At 42.9% G+C, this 23088-nt stretch overlaps 1 protein-coding gene across 1 annotated transcript in view; it reads left to right on the top strand.

The window, feature by feature from the left end:
- Positions 1-23088, top strand: part of LOXHD1 (lipoxygenase homology PLAT domains 1) — a 105089-nt gene that overhangs the window by 5797 nt on the left and 76204 nt on the right. Inside the window, exons 2-10 of the mRNA XM_042862396.1 lie at positions 5407-5505; positions 7062-7210; positions 9549-9672; positions 11122-11372; positions 12299-12434; positions 14670-14830; positions 15755-15841; positions 18682-18817; positions 21151-21305. Of these exons, the coding sequence (XP_042718330.1) occupies positions 5407-5505; positions 7062-7210; positions 9549-9672; positions 11122-11372; positions 12299-12434; positions 14670-14830; positions 15755-15841; positions 18682-18817; positions 21151-21305 (1298 nt within the window). The remainder of the gene's footprint in view (positions 1-5406; positions 5506-7061; positions 7211-9548; positions 9673-11121; positions 11373-12298; positions 12435-14669; positions 14831-15754; positions 15842-18681; positions 18818-21150; positions 21306-23088) is intronic.

Below are 23088 nucleotides of genomic sequence, written 5' to 3'. Positions count from 1 at the left end.
CCATTTAGTCTAATGTGAATTTTATTCTCCCTACAGACTTCACCCTTTTCATACCCTTAAGTCACCACACCTAGAACAAATCGGCTGTGACCTCTTTCCCTGTAATGTACATTTTGCATGTTGTTTTACCTCTGAAATTGGACAAGGATAATGAGAAATCAAAATGTTGGAAATGAAAAGAAACACTGGTAACTTATAAACCACCGGGAAGACAAGGTGCAAGGAGCTTGGAAATAGGAAGCAAATAGAGATTTGTAGTTTACATAAAGATCTCATATTTCAAGGGAAAAAAAGCTCGGAAAAGAGTGAGAAATCACTATGTGTGGCTTGTATGTAGATATATATGTAGCCAACACAAAGCAATGCAGCACAGCTGTGAAGATAGGCATAACTTTCACGGGCTGTGTCTATGTACTGTAATTATGTAAACATTGTGAAACAGAATCACCATATTTAAAAATATAAGTTATACCAAACAAGGCTGAAGTACAATGAGGATAATAAGATTTTAAACAATCCTGTAAAACTATTTTACTCTTCATTCCGAACAAAAACATTTAAAACAAATGTTTTTTTTTTCAGTGATTTCCATAAATCTGAATAGAGCAGATCTGGGGAAGTCTGGAAGTAGATGTCTCTTTTGTGAAATGTCTGTGGGTTTTTTTTAATGGGCTCTCACACTGGGGCTGTGCTAATGAAAAATAATGGGAAATCTTTGTGAATTAGATGAGCAAAGTCCTACATGCTGCTGTCACAAGGTGAGCTGCCCTTTGCTGAGCGCCATGACTGCAACTAAACTGCTATTGTCTCTGGAGTGAGGTCATTTAAAACTCACTTCAAAAGGCCATCATCACTTTGAAGCCACAGTAGGAACATCAGTTTAGCATATCCTACAAGCAAAGGCTCCTGCATGTGGTAGATTGCTTCTCAGAGGCTTTGCAGGAGGATGAGCTGGGCTGAATCCTAATGATTAACTGTTCTGATACGTGCTTTGATTTCATATTAGAGCCACACAGAATGGGGCTGAACTTTGTAATCTGTGGGCTGGATGGGGAGAAGAAGCACTGTGTTCCTTACAGGAGGTGCACTGGGCAGTGACTGGGGATAATGGAATATTCAGCAGAGCAAATGCTCATTTCCTTTCCCTTGTGTTATTCCTCCTCCGGTAGCAGCAATAATCTCTGCTTCTAAGGAGTGTGGCTTTAGAGAGCTCTTCTGAGACTATCAAAACGCTGACCCAGGGTCACACCAACCTCTCAGAATCCTGCTGCCTCATCCTGCTGCCTCTATTGATGTGCACCCAGCACTATTCAAAGGCTCTTCAGCATTCCTCCCTGCTGACACCGTGGGCTGTTTGGGTGCTGATGACCAAAAGCAATGCAAATGCCAAAAAGTATGCACTTCAAATCTGTGCGCAGTCTGAATTTCCAGTTTGAGCCCTCATTTGAAGGAGCTGCTCACCACCACTGAATTGCTGGACTGGGGAAAAAATCATCCTTACCTGTGTGCAGGTCACTTTCTGTAACAGTGGTCCATGATGTGGGACAGGTAATGACTGGTGAGCATCTCTGCACCCTACTTCTCAGGGGTGGCTTTAGGTTCTCATCGTGCTTTGTTCTCTGCCATTATTTCTTGGGCCCTTATTTATGTTGTAGGGAGGTAAAGGCATGTATTCTTGTCTGCAGTGTTCATATGAAGACAGCACGGTGGGATATGTAATGCAAAAAGGCATCTCTTTTCAAAGGTAGTCCAAGAAGAGGTGGTGTTGGCTTGGTGCAGGTGGGCTCTCTCCCACATCAGAAGAGAAAGAAAACCAAATTCTTGCCCAGAACGAAGCAGACTGGGAGGCCACAGGCTGAGCACCTAAGCATAATCTGACCTTTCAAGGTTGCTCTGACCAGCTGTCACCCAGGAACACATTGTCAGCAGTGGTATGAAGGAGTTCCCACTTTGACAAGTCAGTGCTTTCCATCAAAAAGTGGTTTTGTCAGACCGTTAGTCTGGGCTGGAGCAACTGACTTGAGCTGACAGCAAAGAACTGAGGCATATGGGATGTTCAACCTCTTTCCTGAGCTTGTGCAAAAAGATTGTGGCAGGCTCAAGTTGAAACTGCATGCCCTCCAGCAGCAATTCGTTTTGCTTTTCATGCAATCCAGTAATACATTTCTTTAGTAGAAGCAATCCAGGGACAGTAGAGTTGCCTCTGCCCTACCTGTTTCCTTTGAAATCTGCGTGCTCACTGCTCAGCAGCACAGGCTGGATCTTAAACATTGCCACCCTGGGGAGTGCTGTGAAAACAGAAGGATAATTGCTAAAAGTTGCCTTATGAGAAAAATCCATCACTGCCCATGACTTAGTTTGCTGCTTTTGACCCTGCGTGTCTTATGTCTGAGAGCTGTAGCATTTCTTGGTTGTTGGATGCTCACCTGCTCCATGATGGGTCATGCACAAGGAAGGGAGGCAGGGACATATAGCAGAGAGTTCCCTGGGCCCTGCAGGAGGTGATAACTCCAGATAATGAAGCACAGTCTGGTTTGTTTCTCTGCCTAAATCTGATTCTTCTGCTGCTACAAATTCATCAGCTTATGCATCAATGCCCTGCCTAGTGCCCCTGGTCATTTTAGCCACAAGATGTCCTTAGGCAACTGCATCCTATGGTGCTTTCTGTGACTATGATACTCTATTGCTAAATTAACAACATTAACAGCTGAATACCCCATGGCTGAATAGTCAGCTGCAGTTTTCAGTTGGAAGGATTTGGCTGGGATGTCTCATAGAATGGCTTGTATCGGAAGGGACCTTAAAGACCATCCAATTCCAGCCCCCACTTTCCGTGGTCACAGGTAGGGGAGAGAATGAGTAACAGCACTTGGAAGTGGTGGGGCTGGATAAGAAGATGCTGGGTGCAGTCTGCATCCTTGGGATGTAGGGGGCAGTGGGACCAGCCTGGGTACACCAGGAGGGGTGCAGCCCCATGCCCTTCTTCCCATAGGAGCACTGCTAGGAGTACAACACTGCTCCACTCTCCTTCACAAAAATTAAACCCCACAGCTCCAACTGGAAAGAGCCTAGATCCAGCCCACAGTGCAGCATTCATCTCCCCCTTAACTGCTGAAAGCTGTGTCTGAGTTGATTAGTAACAGACAAGCTGCTTGACTATCACACCTCTGCTAAATTAATGTAGTGAAGTCATATCAGTGCCACCCCACTGCTTCCCAGAGATGGCAGCCTGGAAACACTTCCAAATGCTCTGTGTGTGTCTGTGTATTGGCTGGGAGGTGTCAGGGGAGCAGGACTGTCCTTAACTGAGCAGGGACCCCATAGAGATAAGGAATGTGCTGTAACCGTACAGGACATCACAATTCTGTGTTGCAATGGGAAGAGGCAGCAGAATATATCTGTTGGTCTTGCTGCTAAATTTTTGCTATTTTCCACTTGGCATCTTGCAGTTCGTATCTCTAAAGCTACTAATTTTGTTCCAGGAAATCTTCTTTGTGCTGTGCTGCAGCGAGCATGCACTGCTAAATGGAATCAGCTTCAGCAGCTGTACACCAGCATTTTGCATGTTCCCAGTGCTAGGAGAAGCATTCAGAAAAAAAAAAAAAACAAAAATATCCAGGCAACATCTTGATCTCAGTTCTGCAGATGAACTCAGAGCTATGTATTGAGATTAAAAAAAGCCAAGAGGGTATTTTTGAAAAGATGATATTACTGTTTGAAATAACTCATGATGAAGGGCTTGCAGAGTAGGGAGAGAAATCCACCTATGCTTGAAATGAAGGGTGCTTGACTTCAGCCAGAGCTGCAATGAGAGCCTTTTTCTGCATGCTGCCAGCCACTGAATGCTTTCTGTCTCTGTGAGATACAGCGTCGCTTTCCATTTAAATTTGTACCTTCTCAGTGCAATTCTGCAAGATGTTCTGATGTACAAAGCACAGAAGGACTCCCGAGCAGGATGAAGTGCTCCTCTCTGCTTTAGCTGAGGCTTGAATTGCTGAGAGATGGAGAGAGTGGTGGCAAAAATTCAGTATGGCTCAGTGCAATCCTGCTTGTGTTCTGCTGATGAAGGAGCTAAAACTAGTCCTGAACATGGAGCTGCGAGGGGCAGGGATGGGGGCTGGTGTGAGTGCAGTTTTGGAGCTGGGAACATATATTATGATGACATTGTGTATCTCAGATTTGAAATACAGCAATGTTGGAAGGCTTTTCAAGGCATTGGATGTGACCAAGGACTTCATCACGCTTTTGCTTGAAGATCTTCTGTACTTTTACAGAAACTGCACAAAGTGCCCTTTGTACCACGTCTTTGGGCATTGTTACTGATTGATCTTCGTTGTCTTGCTCTCTACCTGTCCCCCTTGATGCTCTGCATGTGTTTCAATATCCTTTTGGTCTCTTCTTAAGAGGCTTAAAGAGTAATCCTACAAGTTGTCCTAGCATCAGCCACTGTGCTTGCCCTTCTATTGCTCCTTTTATCCCATAGGGCTCTTCTGTCCGGAAAGCAGTGGAAAATTAATCAGTAAGATAAAATTACATAGTATAAAGTGCAGACCAAATCTTCTTGAAAATTGCTGTCTGTGATTGAAGATCCTGATGTACAATGGGTGACTCTTTGTGGGAGTCATTTAGTGGCCAAATGGGAGCTGTAAATTACATCTCAATTCTCAGTTAATGCAGATTAACCCCATTTGGTGTTGGCATATTTCTAGCAGGTTGTTAGAACTCTGTGAACTGAGGCAAAAGAGTTAAAGAAGAATATTGAGGCATTGAGGCTTCCCTTGTCTGGGGCAGTTTTGTCCTCCTTCTTGTTATTTAGTACTTACTGCACTTTTATCATTATTGTTCTATTTGTAATGTCAGCTCAATTTTTACCCTTTTCAGAGTGCATTCATTTAACCATAAAGGGTTCAGCTCTGAGCTTGAGCAGATGGCTGGCTCCATAACTCATCAATGTTTTGAAAAAGTGAGGCTGGTTTGTAGGCCTGGGGTCGTCCAATGGCTGTGTACCAACATCAGAATGAGTTCCTTCCTTGCACTTTCATCTTACCCATTTCAACTTTTGGTTTGGGGTTCAGGAATTGAGTGATCTCTGCCTCCTGCCCTGGGCAATGGATACACAAAATATTAGAGTTCTGCACCTCTGTCCATGAGCATTGTCATAGACAGGGTCTCTGCCTATGGATTTTATTTCTCTTGAGGAGAAGAGGAAAATGTTTTGAGACTAAATGCTCAGAATCCAGGAGCAGAGATTCAAATGTACTTTCAAAATAGTGCAGCATAGCCTGATCTTTTGTTTTTTTTTTGTTTTTATTTATTTATTTATTTATTTATTTTTTTATTTGTACTCTCATGATTTTTGACTATTTTGTTATTAATTTGTCTGGATTTCTGCCTCTCTCCTTGCAGTCAACAAATACGTGGTCCGAGTTTTCACGGGCGAAGTCAGCGGCAGTGGAACAGATGCAGATGTCTTCATTAATATCTTCGGAGAGAAAGGAGACACAGGTATTCAAATGCAAATCATTTCCTAAAATACCTCTTCCTGCTCTGCAGGCCTGCGATCTGCACAACGCACAGCAGCAATCTGGCAAATGCAGAATGATTTGGCTGAGTGCAAAGCACAGCACATGGCCTTGCGAGCGCTGCAGTTCCTTACATCCACAGCTCCTGAAAGCTGTTGTGGCTGGGCTGTGAACACGGCTGTGGTTCCTATCGCTGAAAAAAAAAAGCCACCCAAACCTTGGGAAAACACACCACCAGTATAAACCAGTATGATGAGCACCAGACTGCTGAGGGACCCTGCGTCAGTCAACGTGCTATTGATACTGCATGCAATGCTCAGTGTCACTGGAGTAGGCAGGGATTGGGCTGCATACTGGGTCCATCTGAGTCCGTCTGCTCTCACCCAGAGATGGGGATCAGGGTTACTTCCCCAGGTGACTTTTGAAGATCTCCAGGAAGGAGATTTCACAGCCTCCTGGGTCTGTTTCTTTCCTCTGGCCCTGGGAGGATGATATTGCCCTTTTCATGTGGAACAGGTTGTGTCTGAACTTGTACAGACATTTATAAATATAATTTAACCAAGGTTTGTATTAGCTGGTTTTAAGTTATTGATGGTAGTTTTTTGTTTGTATGTTTTCAATGTAGATGGCATTACAACAGTGGCCCAGAAAATCAAATCTAGTTTTTTCAGTCTTTTTAATTGAATGGTAGTAAGAGAAGTGCCCAGACCAACTTCTGTCTCACACTATGGAGAAGAACAGGTGGAAACTCCTGGAGACAGCTAACAAACATTCTCTCTCTTCTGTACATCACATATCCTGTCAAAGTCAAGAAGTAATGATGTGATGCCTGCCAAGTGTCCTTGAGCAGATTATGAAACCTAGTGGGGAGGGCTCACTTCTGATTAACTCTCCAGACAGTTGCAAGGAGACCCATCTGATCTCACCAGAGACATCTGAAAGTGGGTGTGTAAATCTCAGACAGTTGTCCAGGCACCGTGTAAAACCTGCACAGAAGGGCAACACCTCCCAGATGAGTGGGATGCACAAATTCAGCAGGTTGCCCCCGGGCAGACCCAACCCTCACACGATAGCATGGGAGCAGTGCTGACTGCAATTTTGGTCAGTGCTTTAATATTTTTCGTACAGGAAAGCTCCTATGAGATCTGGAAAAGCCAATATCCCATGTCAGGTGCTAATAAGAAAATAAATCCTTCCTGCGTGATGCAGCAAAAAATCTCACGTCCTATAAATCTGCAGCTAGTGGCCAAACCTGTTTTAAACAGATTTTGGTGGTTAGGAAAAGAAGATATAAAGGCCATCTAGAAATATATTTCCAAAAACTCTGGATGCTCTAAATAACTGTGACATTAGGGTGAAAATCCTGGTCTTTTGTGTGCTCAATACATAGAGCCTTTTTATTGAAATATAAAGCTCTCTGCCTTTGCTTTGCATCCTGGCTGCAGGGAGCTGGTGCCTGGAGAGCATTTGATTCAGTCAGCTGTGGCATTCCTATATACTCCTTCAGTTAACAGTTTTTATTATTTTTAATCTTTTCAGGGGTGAGGAAACTGGACAACGACAAAGACAACTTTGAAAAGGGAGCAGAAGACAAGTTCACGCTTGATGCTCCGAATTTGGGCAGGTTAAGAAAAATTAATATAGGTCACAATAACAAGGGTGGATCTGCTGGCTGGTTTCTTGCAAAGGTGGGTTACTCCTCTGATCTTTAATGCAAGCCTGCTGTGAGATCAAAATGTCTCGCTTCTCACCCTCTCAGCAGTGCCACGAAGACACCAGAGCCTAAGAAATATATATTGAGTCAGTTCACACTGGAAATTTGCAGAGACTTGTCGTTTGGGCAAATTCAAGTGATTCTTCTTGGCACAGCAACAAATACACGCCTGCCACAAAGATTCCTTTCTTCCTCTCCTTGTTTCTTCTATTTTTTAATATCCTGCTCTGAGACTTGAAGGTATGGCAGCTTTCAGTAAATGAATACACAAGAAGGAGAAATCAATGACTTTCCTCTAATCTCTCTTTTCCCCTCCTTCCCCCCCTCAATGGCATAGTTTAACATAGCTGGCTGTAATCCACTGAAGATCTGACCTAGATAAAACCTGGATAATAACTAGATAACAATTGATGTAACAACACTGCAAATATTAGCACATGCATTTTCTCCATCATGACACACTGCACTAAAAGTTATTGTGTTGGTTGTCTACCAGAAACACAGAATCTGTGCTCCTTGTAATAGGTGGGTGGGGAAAGGGGTGAAGAAGAGAGAAAAGAAGCCTTCTCACAGCACAGATGTGGTGTGCGTGGCATGCTTGTTGATGCTGGTTAGGTAGATTAACCCCCAAAGCCCATAGCAGGGACTGGTTGCAGCCAACTCCTTAGCTCTGTGTTCTGCTTCAGAACTGCTGAGATTTTTGCAATTAAGTAAGAAGCAGTTGACCTTATAAGTTCAGAGGGAAGTCTGGAGGAACGAGCTAAACCATGGCCCAGTTATTTCCTAGTGCTAGTTGATGCTTTTTTTCTATTACTCTCCAGTACTTGGGGACTGTGTCATTCACAGCGCTGAATGAACTCGCTAAGCAGCACTGGAAGTTCTTCTCATTTTTTCTTGTGCTTTCAATGAAGCATATATTTAGTAATGGTTTTCTAAATATAGGAAAAAATACATTAACAGGAACCCAGAAAGGATGAGCTGGTAGAGGGTGAGCTGAGCACTGATGCTTCTCTTGAACCTCAAATGTTTTAGCACAGCACTGCTCTCTCATAATGATAATCCCAGCCCTGGCTGGCACTGATGTCCAGCTTATGTCCAAGGGACAAGGAGAATCTGTAATTCTGCAGGCTGTAGTACAGTGTGGGATGAATGGCAGGATGGGAGGCTCTGTTTGGAAAAGTCTATCGGGAAGGACAGAATCCAGATTCTCCCTTCTTGCTGTGAAGGGAAAAAAAAACAAGGACTTCCTATCCCTAATGGTGAATTTTCACTTCCAAAGACGTAAGCCACACAAGCAAATAGATTTTCACAGAATCACGGAATCACTAAGGTTAGAAAAGGGTTCCAACATTCCCAAGCCTAACTCACCATGCCCACTGACCATGTCGCCAAGTGCCACATCTCATTGTACCAGAACACTTCCAGGGATAGGGATTTCCCCGCTTCCCTGAGCAGCCTGTGCCACTGCATCATCACTCGTCCAGAGAATAAATTTTTCCTAATTTCCAATATGTTTTTTGGTTTTCTTGTTTTCTGGACAAAAATCTTCAGTCCTCTTTACTTCACATTCAGAATACATCAGTAACTCTTATGACAAACTTCAGGAATGGTGCTAAGAAAAAGTCGCTGCAGGAGGTGCAAGAACCTCCAGGTGGATAACACTGGTTTAATTTAACATTAAAAGTGAAGGTTGTTCCCTGACTTGTTTCAGCAAAATGTCTCCTGAATAGAGCACAGAGCCAAATTCTTCCAAAATAGAAACTATTCCTACCGCGGGGTTTCAAGGCTGTGTCTGCAAGTGTTTCCATACTGTAGTAACTGAATGGGATAAGAAAGTATTGCTGGGTCACACAAGCTGATCCAACGGTCTTGATTTGTCCTAAAATTCCTTGGTATTATTTCATAACAAGGCTCTAAAACAGAAAGAACGAAGACAGCCTGTTCCAATGCAGAACAAAGAGCTGCTATTCAGCTGATGGAGAAGAGTAGCCAGTAAAGGGCTCTGGAGGAAAGGAAGACAGGCCAGCCAGCTGGTCCTGCTAGCAGAGACATCTGCTCTCGTAAGCTGCGAGAGATGCAGATTGAGTTCAATGGAGGAAAAAAGAAAAGAAAAAAGCCTGGTTTTCCCTCACTGATTGTCTGAAATCCTGTCAGTGCTAATTAGGGAATGGAGAAGGAACTGCCTGAGAGTTGAATATATTGAATATCAGGTGAGAGTGTGAGCATTCAGCTTCTGTTCTTCTGTCACCTCCTTGTCTAACACCTTTGTCTCTTCCACATGCATTTTGCAACATGCTGTTTCTTTCTCCCAGGTGATCATTGAAGACATTGGCAATAAATGTGTGTACCAGTTCCCAGTTGGACGCTGGTTTGCTTTAGATGAAGATGATGGCAAAATCCAGAGGGACATTCTTGTTGGGGGTACTGAAGCCACAGGTAAAGTCATGTTGTATCCATGGTGGGAAATACAAAGACACAAAGGTCTTGTTGCTTCCAGTCACATTTTCCCTACAAGAACAAGTGCCAGAGCTCCTGCAGAGGGCCAGCTGTTGGTGGCAGACAGTTCTGTGCCTGAACTGTCATCCCATGTCCCACCTGCACAAATACCTGGTGAATCCATGCAGGACCTACATGCTGATCTGTCACGCGATGCCCCTGGATGGGAGAATGATGGGCAGAGGATGAAAGATTCAGTGCTTCTGCAAGTCTTTCACCAACATTCAGAAAGGAGACAGCTATTCCCACAGCCACTGTGTTGCCTCACAGTGATGCATATTTATTGGCTGATGCATATTTATTGGCTAGGAAGCTATGCATTCTTTTACAACACAAGGACAAGTGTTGGTGTAGAATCCCATCTGCAGGACTCAGGCTGGTAAGAACAGGAGGAGAGGTGAATGCCATCTTCTGACCAAAACTGCAATTCATTTACTAAAAGCTTCCATCTATCTCTTACCATTTCTAAAGTATTACTTTTCAGAAAGGGTGGTCAGGCACTGGAATGGACTGCCCAGGGAGGTGGTGGAATCACCGACCCTGGGGGTGTTCAAGGAAAGGCTGGATGTTGTGTTGAGGGACATGGTTTAGTAGGAGCTATTGGGAATAGGTGAACGGTTGGACTGGGTGATCTTTTAGGTCTTTTCCAACCTTAGTGATTCTATGATTCTATGATTCTATGATTCTAAATGTGCTCTCGTGAGTTCAGTTAACATATTCCATATGCACTGCAAAAGACATGCAAATACAATCTTTAATGTAAACTTCAAAGAGAGGGAAGGTTGTTCTGTAAAGAGTGAGCTCTGATGTTTTCACTTAGTCCAAAGGCCCCGTTGACATTTCTGGGTGATGTAAGAAAAGGAAGGACATAGCTTGAATCCCAGCTGTCTTATACTTGGTTTCTAAAACAGTAAAGCAGATACAGAGGTGTCTCCTTATTCGACAGCATGACAAATGTCTATAATATGCTTGTCAAAGAGCCTTCTGAGAAGTAAGGTTTGTATGAGGAAACAGCATCTTTCCACTCTTCAAGCACTCCCTGACATATTGGATATTTGGGACTTCTCAAAATGAAGCGATATGATTGTCAATTCATTTTTTTCTTCACCCAATTGTCACCATATGGTGATTAAAAAAACATATATTTTTTTTCCACTGGGCTGTATGACATGGAGTTTGTCAGCACAAACCTGCTTCTCAGACTGTCTGAAGGTAGCTGTGCATTTCTTGGGAGTATGTGTGGAATAAAAACAAGTGAAGCGAGTTCAAAGTTAAAAAGACCAGTGGGAAGGCAGTAGAGCCCAATGTAAATCCAACAAAAAGTCTCAACTTGGTCTTTTTTTTCCTCTCCTTTTTTTTTCTTCCTGACCAAATTCCTAATTCCTCCAGGTATTGTGTACAATGTTGCTGTAGTGACGGGAGATATCAGAGGCGCTGGCACGAACTCCAAGATCCACGTAATCCTGCATGGCTCCAAAGGCTTAAAGAACAGCGGGACGATTTTCCTGGAAGGAGGTGAATTTGAGCGCGCCAGGACAGATCTGTTCAACGTGGAGATAGCGTCTCTTCTCAGTCCTCTCAGCAGGGTCACCATTGGGCATGATAATTGTGGCGTCAGCTCTGGCTGGTATTGTGAGAAGGTGAGACTAAGACATTTGCAGGCAGCTCAGACTGTTTCCTATTCACAACCTGACCCCAACTATAAAAAAGACTGCCTTTATTTGGATGACAATATCCCCAGTTTAGCAAGTCAATATTATACATAATGCATGGTAGTAGCTGATTGCCTCCAAGGCGCATTAGATGTATAAATCAATCAACTACTAATTGGGTTGATTGTCTCTTTGCAGTCAAAAAAAAAAATATAGACAGAGATTATTTTTTGCTCAGCACCAAAAGCACCTTCAGAGGTTTGCCCAAGGGGCCAGCCTGAAACGTGGTCTTGAATTGTGCTGAACATTTCAAAGCTGTCATCTATATCCAAACTTCCCTGAAGATTTCAATGCTGCTTTGGAGCCCACACAGAAAATGGTTGACTACCTCAATTACTGGGAGGTAGTGGAGAGTTATGGTATGTGCATTGTGTACACCACCAGCAGGAGCTAATGTCAGGGAAAGCAGGGTGGCAGCGGCTTGCACAGAAGCTGTGAGGAGGTTTAAGTTTTCCTGGAAAACAAAACCAGCCTAGGATGCATGTGAAGGCTTTTTGCATCTTGTATTTTATTGCAAAAATTCTACCATGGACCAGCATGGTGGAGGGTCTGTGCTGCAGACTGACACAACTGCAGCTACATTGCCTGTTAGTGTTCCTATTCCCTTTCCTGGTGCTGTTTTGCCTCTTTTTGGATGACTCACTTTGGTGTACTTTGGAAAAGAGGGAAAACAAGATGGAAAGGTCTTAGATATGCTGCAAATTGCTGGAATTGTCCGTGCTGGTCCACAAAACCTGCCTTTGAGAGCAGGACTAAGAATTTCAGGTCTGTTTTTGCATAAGTTCCTTAGGCTGTCAATATCATGGTCTTGTGGTCTGCCAGTGATGGAATATTCAGATTCTCCTCTTTTCCAGGTGGTGGTTTACTGCCCATTCACTGGTATTGAACAAACCTTCCCATGTGGGAAATGGCTGGATGAAGATGAAGGAGATGGTCTCATAGAGAGGGAGCTCTATGAAATGGTCTCCCTGCGCCAGAGAAGACTCAAAAGTAGGTCCAAGTGCCCCATAGATTCCTGATACACCACCTACCCCCATCTGACAACACCCAGCATGGGATATACCCAGTGCAACACGGATAGGTCCATGGTCAGGTGGATGCTGAAGTGAATTGAGCATTATTTTCATAGAATCACAGAGTTATCTGCTTTGAACATTCTGCTTTGGGAAGTTTTAAGAAAAGAAATAGAAAAGAAATAAAGCAGCTTAAAAGATATTTAAAATATTTTGAAGAAGTGCACTCATTTTCCTATAGGGAGGAATTGGACCCATCAGCCTTCCTAGAGTTACTGAGCTTCAGGTGCTGCAACCACCAACTCACCTTTGCAAATAAGGCTACTTTTACACTGCTGTAGAGGAAAAAGCTACCCGTTCCAGATGGAAACAAAACCTAAATATACTAAAAAGAGAAACCTGAGGGAAAACAGGAAGAAAACCCAAGCTGGTAATCGTGCAGGCGTTCTTGTTCATGCTTCCTGTTAACTTCAACATTTCCACTTTTGGACATTGAAGAAAAGAAACAGCTCTCAGTCCTGTCCAGCTGCCAAATGCTCCTCTCATGGCACGCGTACACTGTGTTTCAAGCCTTTTCTCTAGAGGGAGGCACACGTGTTTGTGCAGAGGAGCAGCCCCGCAACAGGCACTGCTCCTTTATCCATACACTGCTCCAGCACTCAGCCACGATGAGTGGTTTTGCACCAAAGCTGGGTTGCTGCTGGCTCACCTGTTTGCAAGCAAAACATTTTAATTAAGATAACAAACGTGACTGAGTCCGTGTGCTTCAGGGTGGGCTCCTGCCTAAACAGCAGTTCATTTAAATAAGCTTTATCTAAATGTTAGTCAGTGTTACAACCACATCACGCCTGCCACTCGGTCCATTTAACTGAGGCATCTGCAACCTTTAACCTTCTATTATCAGCTCTGATTGTTATTGACAGACTAATTCCCCTGCTGCTGCAGCGCAGGAGATAGACAGAGAGCATTAGCCCTGAGAAATCAGTGACCTTTAGCTGCCAGATTACAGGAGCGTAGGACTTGGAGTCAGACAAGACCCATTCTGTCATCTCGCCTCTCTCCCCGTGTGTGCAGGACTGTCCCTTTCTGTGAGCTGATCAATGCTGGGTTCATCCTTGCGTTGGGTATCCATGGTGAAGTCAGTCCCAGAGCAACATCTGCACATTGCTCTCCAGCAGGCGGGAGCTCTATCAGCAGTTAATCCTGGTGCGAACCCCCTCCCCCATCCCTGCATACACTGCTTCTGCATCCCCTCAGCAAGAGGTCAAGAGGGCCAAACCCAGCAGACAGAGAAGTCCCTGCTGTCTCCACTGCCCTTGTTTCTTCCCCAGGAGACCAGGCTGCTCTATCATGTGGTACTCACTAACTTGCCTCTGCCTTATTTTTGCTCAGATAAAGCTTGCTGGTGATTTTCGCAGGAGACTCTTTGTGAATGTTATTCAAACGGGGGTGAGACTTTTTTATAAGGAAAGTTTGATCTTCCCCCTCCTTTTTCTGGGAGGTGGCAGTCACCTCCTTTTTCACAACCAAATGCTGAGTGGATCAGTAAAAATTTAATTTGTATGCATGTCATCATACTTTCATATTCCATTCCGGGCTCTGAAGGTCAGTCTGTGCTCATGTGGTCTGAGGCATACCAAAAGGGTTAGCAATTCATTCATTAGGATTTTTTAATAATTCAGCTGATATCTGAGTTGGGAAGGAAATTCGTTCCTTCTTCTGTAGATGCAGCAAGGCCTGCAGATGTGAAGATTACCAATATATGAGTGCAGATGAGGAGCTCTTAAGAAAATAATGTCACCTTCTCATACGTATCACCATCCTCTGACATGGAAAGGAATGTGAAGTTGCTAAGGATAATGGTGTTGCAGTTGTAGGTGCTGGAGAAGTATACAAAAGCTGCACAGGTGGACCATGTCCTTCATCTACCCTATTAGCAGTGTATGATATAGAAGATGACTCAACTGCAAATTGGTCATTTATGTGTTTTCCCATTTTATTTGAAGTTGAAAAATAGAATTATAATTCCAGGCAATCTCATTCCCAGATGTTACATAGGAGCTGATTTTCCTTCATCCAGCTATCTCTACAAATGAGGGAAGAGGAAGAATTATGTTTTTAAACAGAATGCCTTTAAAATTGCATTTTTAGCTAAAATAATTGATTCTTTTGTGATTCCATTTGTGGTTGGTTTTTTTTTTTTTATTTTTAGAAAATCCCTGGTCTCTGTGGATCTGGACAAGTGACATTAAGAATGCAGGGACAGATGCCACCATCTTTTTCCAGATTTATGGTGACAAAGGGAAGTCAGACGAGATGAAGTTGGACAACAATTCCGACAACTTTGAAGCTGGACAAACCGACAAATTCATGGTATGGATCACAGGCTGGTGATAAATCTGGCTGAGGAAGGTTTTCCATGGTATTGGCTTCAGTCTTATACAGAAAATCAGCAGCATGCAGTCCATACCTCTGTGGTTTTTTCTGAAATGGAGGTGAATTCATTCAGTTTGCTAGTGATGAAGATGATTTCCTCAGTGGTGAATGTGGCCTGTCTTCTCCAAACAGGACCTCATTCATAACCAATTGTTATTCCAGGATGCTCAGGTGGTGATGGCTTCAAAGTCAAAATGTGATAAAGTGAAGCAAATAGTTGTTACCTGCAGTCCCAGTTACTTTGCACTATTCTGTCCATTTAGATTGTGTCATTTAAATGGACATCAGCTTTTTACAGGAGTATCAATAGTGCTATTTGGTGATCTTGACTTCAGCTTCCTTGACATGACCCTCCATGAATGTTTGGGGCTGAGCATACACTAAGTTTAAAGGCTGGGAGTAGCCGCCTTTTTTTCTTATCTCTTCTTTTCCCCTTCTCTTAGAAACAGATGTATTTCCAAAGGTTAAGTGGGGTCTGGACAGAGAAAAGTTGAGAAAAAAAGGATTTCAATTCATGACTGTAGCCAAAGCATCAGCAGCCATAACTGCCTACCAGAGGAAGAAGTCTGAAAAAGAGTTGATGCTCAAAGCAGGCTTTAGCTCTACTTGGAGTGTTTCATGATCAAGACTGTCTGAATTCAATCTGCATGTTCTCTTCTCCAGAAAAGACTCCACAAGCTACTTTTATGCAGTGGGTTTCATTTCTTTTAAATAGCATTAGTATTTTAGTTTAGTTCTTGACTCCTCTCTGATTTGGTTTTTAAGAGATGCTCAGTGGTGTCTTCTATGTGAATGCTTTGTTTACTTACAGAAATGGATAATACTCATTTTTTTGTTTTGTTTTGTTTTTATGCTCTGTAGATTGAGCTCCCTGATCTGGGCACATTTTATAAGCTTCGGATATGGCATGAGAAAAGAAATCCTTTTGCTGGCTGGCACCTTGATAAGGTGAGAGGACAGTAAGGAAAGGCACAGCTGAAAAAACGAATTGGTCAGAGAGATGTGTGCTGTCAGTGCTGGGCCACTGTGTTCCTCAGCTGATCATTGAGTTTAATGAGTTTCAGCTCTTTACAAGGGTAGACAGTCTCTTTACAATGGTAGATAATGTCAGGACAAGGGGAAATGGTATGAAGTTGAAGGAGGGAAGATTTAGGTTGGATGTCAGAGGGAAGGTCTTTACTATGAGAGTGGTGTGGTGCTGGAACAGCTGCCCAGAGAGGCTGTGATGCCCCGTCCATCCCTGGAGGTGTTCAAGGCCAGGTTGGATGGGGCCCTGGGCAGCCTGGTCTGCTATTAAATGTGGAGAATGGTGGCGCTGCATGTGTAAAGGGGTTGGAGATTCATGATCCTTTTCAACCCAAGCCATTCTGTGATTCTGTGATTCTATGTGCAGTGCGCAAAGGTGCCTCCAATTACAGACTGTGCTGGCTGATGGGTAAAGGTGGAAATCCTGCACGAAATTGAATTGAAGGAGGTGCACTATACCCTGAGAGAGAGTATGCACGGAGAGATGGATTCATTGCATATTTTTGGAGGAAATTCCTTGTCCCTCCCATCCCACTCAGTAGTTCAGCCCAGCTTTGATCTGTTTGACCTTCCATCACGTTTCCTTTGCTCCACTGGCAGCGGTTACTGTGCCGTCAGCCCTCATACAAGTCTGCAAGGGCAGCAAATTCATCTCTAAGCTTCACTACTACTCCTTCTCTAACACTTGGAAGTCTTTTTCTGCACTTAAGAAAATAAACACTTTGCTTTGCAGCTATAAATATCTGTGATGATAAATCACAATTTACCACTTAGGGATTTTTCTTCCGTGGCTCTAATGTGCTTTGACAGATTCTACTCTCTTGCATAGCCAAGGAGCTGTGAAAGCATATACAGACAGCCACAGCAACAGTGTTGAGAGCATCAAGTACTGCTTCCATATAGTGGGAGAAGGTGTCTGGGTGGGGTCTTTGTCAAGAAAAAGTACTGATTATATTTTGGGCCAATACCATTTAGAGATGAGCAGGAGTGCTCAGACCTTCCATGGACCTACATTTCTGTGTTTTTTCTACACAGAAATAGTGTTTGGTGAGGCAAAAAGGATCTAGTAGCTTGTTTAAGACTCATTTTGGGCCAAGCTGTCTATGCAAACGTGATGATGATGCCAAAGTCAGCCTCCTGTGGACAGCAAGTCTGACACTTTCAGCACTGAGCTGGCTGCACATAAGTCCCACCGCTCTTGCATCTATTTTTACACCATGGAACTTCCAGCTGAACACTGAACAAAGCTTTTTTCCAGTCCTCACACATTTCATGCTGAGATTACTCCGCCTTTGTGCAGCCATTCACTTTCTACAACAAGAAAAAACATACTGATCAGATCAAAAGTCCACCCAGCTCCTATGTCACGTAAATGCATGATTACAGAAAGTAAGAACAAGCATTTATGCTCCTTTCCCCTAGTATTCCCCCCCCATCTTTTGACTATTCCCAGTGGAATGCTTCCTTCCTGAGCAGATCTACTAAATGCAAAGAGTTTAATAGATTTCTCTTCCATTTATTTGTTCAAACATTTCTTTCTCCCTTTGAACACCAAAGCTTTTAACAACCACAACAGATTTCACCAAGAGCTTCACAAATTCATTATGTCCTTCTGCTTGCCTTCAACTTTGCCCTACCAGCATCATCTGATGACTGCTATCTCTTGTAGCAAAGAGAAGGAACAGCGGATCCCTCTGCCTTTTCTATTCCACCTGTGATTTTAGAGACCTTCATCATTTCCTCTCTTTACCTGCTCCTCAATCTTTAAGCAGATTCCTACCTTATTTGCTCATTATTCATTTGGAAGCTACTCCAGATCTTGTCAATCCCTGTTCCTGTTTTCTGGGTGCTTCCTTGTTGTGCTGTCTACTGGTTCTGGGTTGAGGGGACCGGAAATGCAAGCGCTGTCCAAGGTTTGCTCTGTGAATTTGTACAGTGTTATAACAATATTTTCTGCTTTGTTGTTTGCTTTTTTTCCCCCTAATAATTCCTAATATTAGAATTGGGTTTCTTTCTGTATTTATCTTTTTTTCTCTTGTCTGTCGTGTTTTGCTCTGATTTGGTTTCTTTTTATTCTCAACTCAATACTAAGTTGGTATTTCCAAACTGTGACTCGACCTCATGGCTGAAGCTTAGAGCCAAGGTCCTGGATTTGTCAGTGCTACAGAAACAGGATCATAATGCTGCAAAGAAGCCAGAAAAAAAATGTATTTTACAAAGCACTTATTTATTATTTTTGCCCTCTAGTTTGGATAGGGTAAATGTTAGAACCCAGTCTGGCAGTGGCAAATGGCCATCACAGCCTACTCAAAAGCTAGAAGATTCCTCTCTACAAAATTAACTACCCCTGATGATGAACAACATGCATTAAAGGATTTAAAAGGACGTGCATTATCCAGCATACCCTGCCTGCTTTGCATCCTGCTGTCCCCAGCTGAAGACGCACATCACCTGTATTTGCACTGGTCATGATGTGGCGCATGATGAGCAATTACTCCCACCCACAGTACCCATAAAATCATCACAAGATGGCAGAGCAACTGGGGAAAAGAGCAACAAAAGGGTGACAAAAGGCTGTGACAGCCTGCACTCATTTTGGAGGGCACACACTGTAAGGCACAGCTCTGGAAGATGGTTTTCTTATTTATGCCTGTTATTTCTTTTCTGCGACCTGCCCCTGCTTCTCAGACACAAACCTGCCGGGAGCCGGTTGCTTTCTGTCTCTAAGCTCTGAACTCATGTGGTGTTTTGGTTTAATGAAGGTAACTCTGCTGAAAACGCTGACAAAAGACAAATACTCATTCAACTGTGGTCGCTGGCTAGATATAAATGAGGAGGACAACGAGATTGTGCGGGAGCTCCCTGCAGAGGGGTCTCTGGTGACTGAAGTCATGCCAGGTGAGAGCCATGGGTTCAGTGTTTGGGGCCTGAATAGAAAGAATCCCTCTTTGTCTGAGCGATGCACGAGCAGAGCAGTGCCATTCAATTAGCTCCTCTTTCTGGCACTTTCTCTCTGCAGTCTTTTCTGTGTACATCATTAGCTGCATGAGGCATCAGAAATCCCAGGCTCTGGCTCTGAGCAGATTTCTCTCTGCTGGGAGGTGGGGGAGCTCTGCCCATCACACTGCTATTTCCAGAGCTATCTCTTTTTCCAACTTGCATTTTTTCCAGTCACTGTTAAAACATGAAAAGCCAGGTTTGAAGTGAAGCTCGTATAAATCATGTTTAGTTGGAAAGCAATCTAAAATTTAACAATCCTTTTTGTACATCAGAGCTATATTTATCTATCTATCTACCTATCTATCTATTTATTTATTTACTCATCTATATGTATTAATGTACAGATAGTTGCACAAAAGAGTTGTGCAAGAGCATAGGCACCTTTAAGTGAATAAAAGAAAACAGAAATTCTTACTGGGCTAATTATGCTCCAACTAGAAGTTTAATTAAGGAAAGTCTCAGAACTTTGTGTTGTTCTCCTGAAGTGGTCACTTCTGTTTGACCTTAGGTCACAAGAATTAAATGTGCTTGAAAGGAGAGTTTTGGAAAGCAGAATGGCTCAATGTGGCCAATGGGTTTTCTTTTATTTCCACTAACTCACCCAGTGGGTGTCCACACTCCATAGACCACGATTCCCCTCTTCTCTGAAATTTCCGATTAACTCAGTGATCTGCATTCAGCTGAGCTGCTCCTCAGAAGAGGAAGAGTAATTGTAATTGCAGATGTTATTAAAATGTAAATAAACTTGTTTTTGAAATGTATTTTTAATCAGCATGTGGAGAGGGCTGCTTGAGCTCAAATGCAGGCACTTTCCCACAAGGAGCAATTGTGCCAAGCAGAGCCAAAATGCAGCTCTTGTGCATTGGGAGGAAGGGAAGGAGCACTGCTTCTAGTTCCACCTGGAGGAATGGATGAAACCACAGAAACCCTCCCAAGTCACGGGTAATTCAGTGCTGCCTCCTTCCTGCTGGGAGAAGGAGCTTACTGCTCAGCAGGACCCTTGCTAAAGGATTGGCCTTCAGGGGAAAAAGGGTGTTTGAGTGTACAGGGGTCAGATGTGAGGTGATCGGCCTGATCCTGTCTGCCTTAGAGAAGGGGTAATACTTCCATGTGCCAAGGTGGTCATTAGGCACTCATTTGGGAAAGCACTCAAGAACTGACATAGGCTGCCCTATGGTGGTGGTGCCCCATCCCTGCAGACAGCCAAGGTCAGGCTAGATGGGCTCTGAGCACTGATGCAGCTGTGGATGTCCCTGTGCACTGCAGGGGGCTTGGAGCAGATGACCTTTAAAGGTCCCGTGCAATTTGTATGATTCTATGAAGAATCTCTGCACCTCTTCTAAACTCAGTGATGCTGTTAAGGATGTGTTCTTACTGCCCTAATTGTTAAGGTTTAATCCATTAACATTAACAAAGTGCTGCAAGCTCCTTGCATGCACAGTCTCACAGGGAAGATGTTAGAATAGTCTAGAGCTGCTGTTTGTCTCCTTTCCATGAATGTCTTTGGGCTGAATTTTCATGTTGAAATTCTATCTGGAAATGCTTTTTTATATGGCATAGGAGGCCTTAGTTGTGGCCTCAACCTGGAAACATGGTTTAGTGGGCAAGGTGGTGATGAGTTGCTGGTTGAAAGTGATGACCACAGTGGTCTTTTCAAACCTTTATGATTCTGTGATTCTAAAGAAAAGTCTCAGAGGTGACAAGGAGACAAGGTATGACCCAGCCTGTCATACTACAAGAGGCCCAAGGAGATGAGGCCAGCTGGGCTTGTCCATCTCAATGCAGTCAGCATAAATTATCCACTCCTTACATGCCAGACCATTCGGTTCTTTTTAACTCTTTCCTTCTGCCATGCTCTTGCATACCAAAACAAAGGTCTTCCCTATAGAGGCTGTTACATTGTCCCTGGGCATGGCAGGAGAACCATGGCCAGATTCCAATGTAGCCACACATCCCAGACTGTGAGGTTTACCAAATGAGTGTAACTACATATATTACTTCAGAACGGTTTTGTGGGTTCTCTTAATATTTCAGGCCTCCCTTGTTTTTGTTTTTTTTTTTTCTTCTTTTCTTAGTGATAACATGGAAGTGCAAGAGCCAATGCACATGCAGAACTACCAGCTGAAAGAGCAAACTCTTAAAATTAATCGCGACTTTTTGCAAAACACAGTAAATTTAAACGGCGATTAACGAGGTTGTTGAAATTACTGTATTACTTTATGCCTCCACAGTGATAAAATACCGAGTGACGGTTTGCACGGGGATGGTAAGTGGCAGCGGCACGGATGCCAACGTCTTTGTCTGCCTCATCGGCGACCAGGGGGACACGGGAGACCGCGTCCTCTACAAATGCATAAACAACGTCAATAAGTTTGAAAAAGGCAACGTAAGTTCAAACAGCATCTCCTTAAGATGGGCTGGAAAGTGCCAGTTAGAATGTGTGATGGTCTGTAGGTGCTTTTGCAAACTTGGCTGATTTCCCTGCTGTTTTGTCTAAGAGCTGTAGGGGGAAAGAAATCATAGACACGGAGTACCAGAACTTGGTTGCATTTGGAGGTCAGTGGCAGTGTGCCCTTTCATGGCAATGCTATTTTCATACATAAATGTCCTAGTTTGCTCCTGAGCTCAGAGTTGCATCTTCAGACTGGGAAAGCAGTCTGGAAATACTTCCATCCTCCGGGAAAGTTGAGCCTGTTCTGAAAGCTGGAAATAATGAAGAGGTCAACCTGAAGCCAAAGTCCTTGCTGCATTAACAAGCAAATAATATGCAGATCTGATTTATGAGGTTAGCCTACTTAATATGTTCCATTATGAGACATGCTTTGGATGATTAGGGTTGGATTTAAATGAGTGAAATATACTCAGCCTCCTGTGGAGGACAGTTTGAAAATCTGATCACAAAACCATAATTTTTCTGGCTTCTGCATCATTTGATTGAGAATTGGGAAAGGAAAGAAAATGAAGATAAAATGAGGTCAGATTTTCAATACTAACCATTGGATTTAGGCTTCTTAAATATACATTAATTCTTCGGATTTGCCTTTGAGTGTTCCAAATTTCCAGTTCTTCCCAGAGGATGCTGTGTTTTGTAGACTTGAAAAGAATTTTCATCAGGTTTATCTTGTCTTGGTAAAGCCTGTCTGGTGACACATGGCATTTATGTAGTCGTAAAGTTCATTCTGCTTCTGATATAAAGGTTTGTGGGCGAAGACATCGCAAACATTGTATTTTTGCTTGTGCATCTGTATAATTACTTTTTAAAAATTATTATTTTTTAAAAAGATGGTTCAAACTGTAAAGGGGAGTCATTATGTCAAATGGGAAAGTCTTATTCTGTTCAAACTTTAGCACGAGTCACATTTTTATATTGGTTTGAAGACCTTTGGTGGAGTTTCAGAGAAATGTTTGGTTCACAGAAGAGAAAAGATATTTTAAACACAGATAATTTTATTTTTTTTTTTAACTCCCACTGAGATGAGCTGTAGGGTAACTTGCATGAAATAAACAAAGGAAGATAGGAAGAGTATTTCAGGAAAGCTGTTCAGTGTGATTAATAGTATCCAGACAATATAAAGCAAAATGGAATCTGATAATGAATAAGTGTTCTTTTGGCATGTGGAGCTGAAAGCTGGTGAGTGAATTGGAAGTTATTTGAAGATTGATCCTGACAAACTTAAGAGCTCATACGTTTAGGAGTCTTTATATCTACATTGATTAACTCAAATGCTGTGTTAAGAAGAAGCGTGGCTTAGTCAAGGTGGTCTTTAATTTACAACTCTTAAAAACCAATAGCACCTGATTACTAATTTAACTTGAAAAGTTTGCTTGCAGATGCAAATTAACAGCCTGTATAGAAGGCAGAATTTAAAGATGCCTTTAAATTAGACGTTTGCCCTGCTGCAGTTCCTTCCACTTACTTCTCATTAATTTGTATCAGCTATTAGTAAGTAAGATGAACATCAGAGTGTATTGACTAAGACTGACGCAGTGTGCTTTTGATAACTTAAATCCTCATGCAGCAGTTTGGAGTTTGCAGCTAACACTTACATATTTATGGAAGCCCATCATTAACAATGAAAACTGGAGCTGTCTTATCAGTTGTCTTAATTTTGAGTCCTGAATAATAGAAGCAGTGAGGGTTGCGTTAATGATTACTCTTCCCTGGTTGA

This window comes from Lagopus leucura, unplaced genomic scaffold (assembly GCF_019238085.1).
Source record: "Lagopus leucura isolate 7727_CA_CO unplaced genomic scaffold, USGS_WTPT01 Super-Scaffold_650, whole genome shotgun sequence".
Lineage (NCBI taxonomy): Eukaryota > Metazoa > Chordata > Aves > Galliformes > Phasianidae > Lagopus > Lagopus leucura.
The sequence above is the reverse complement of the archived record's forward strand: the minus strand, read 5'-3'. Positions and strand labels throughout refer to the sequence as shown.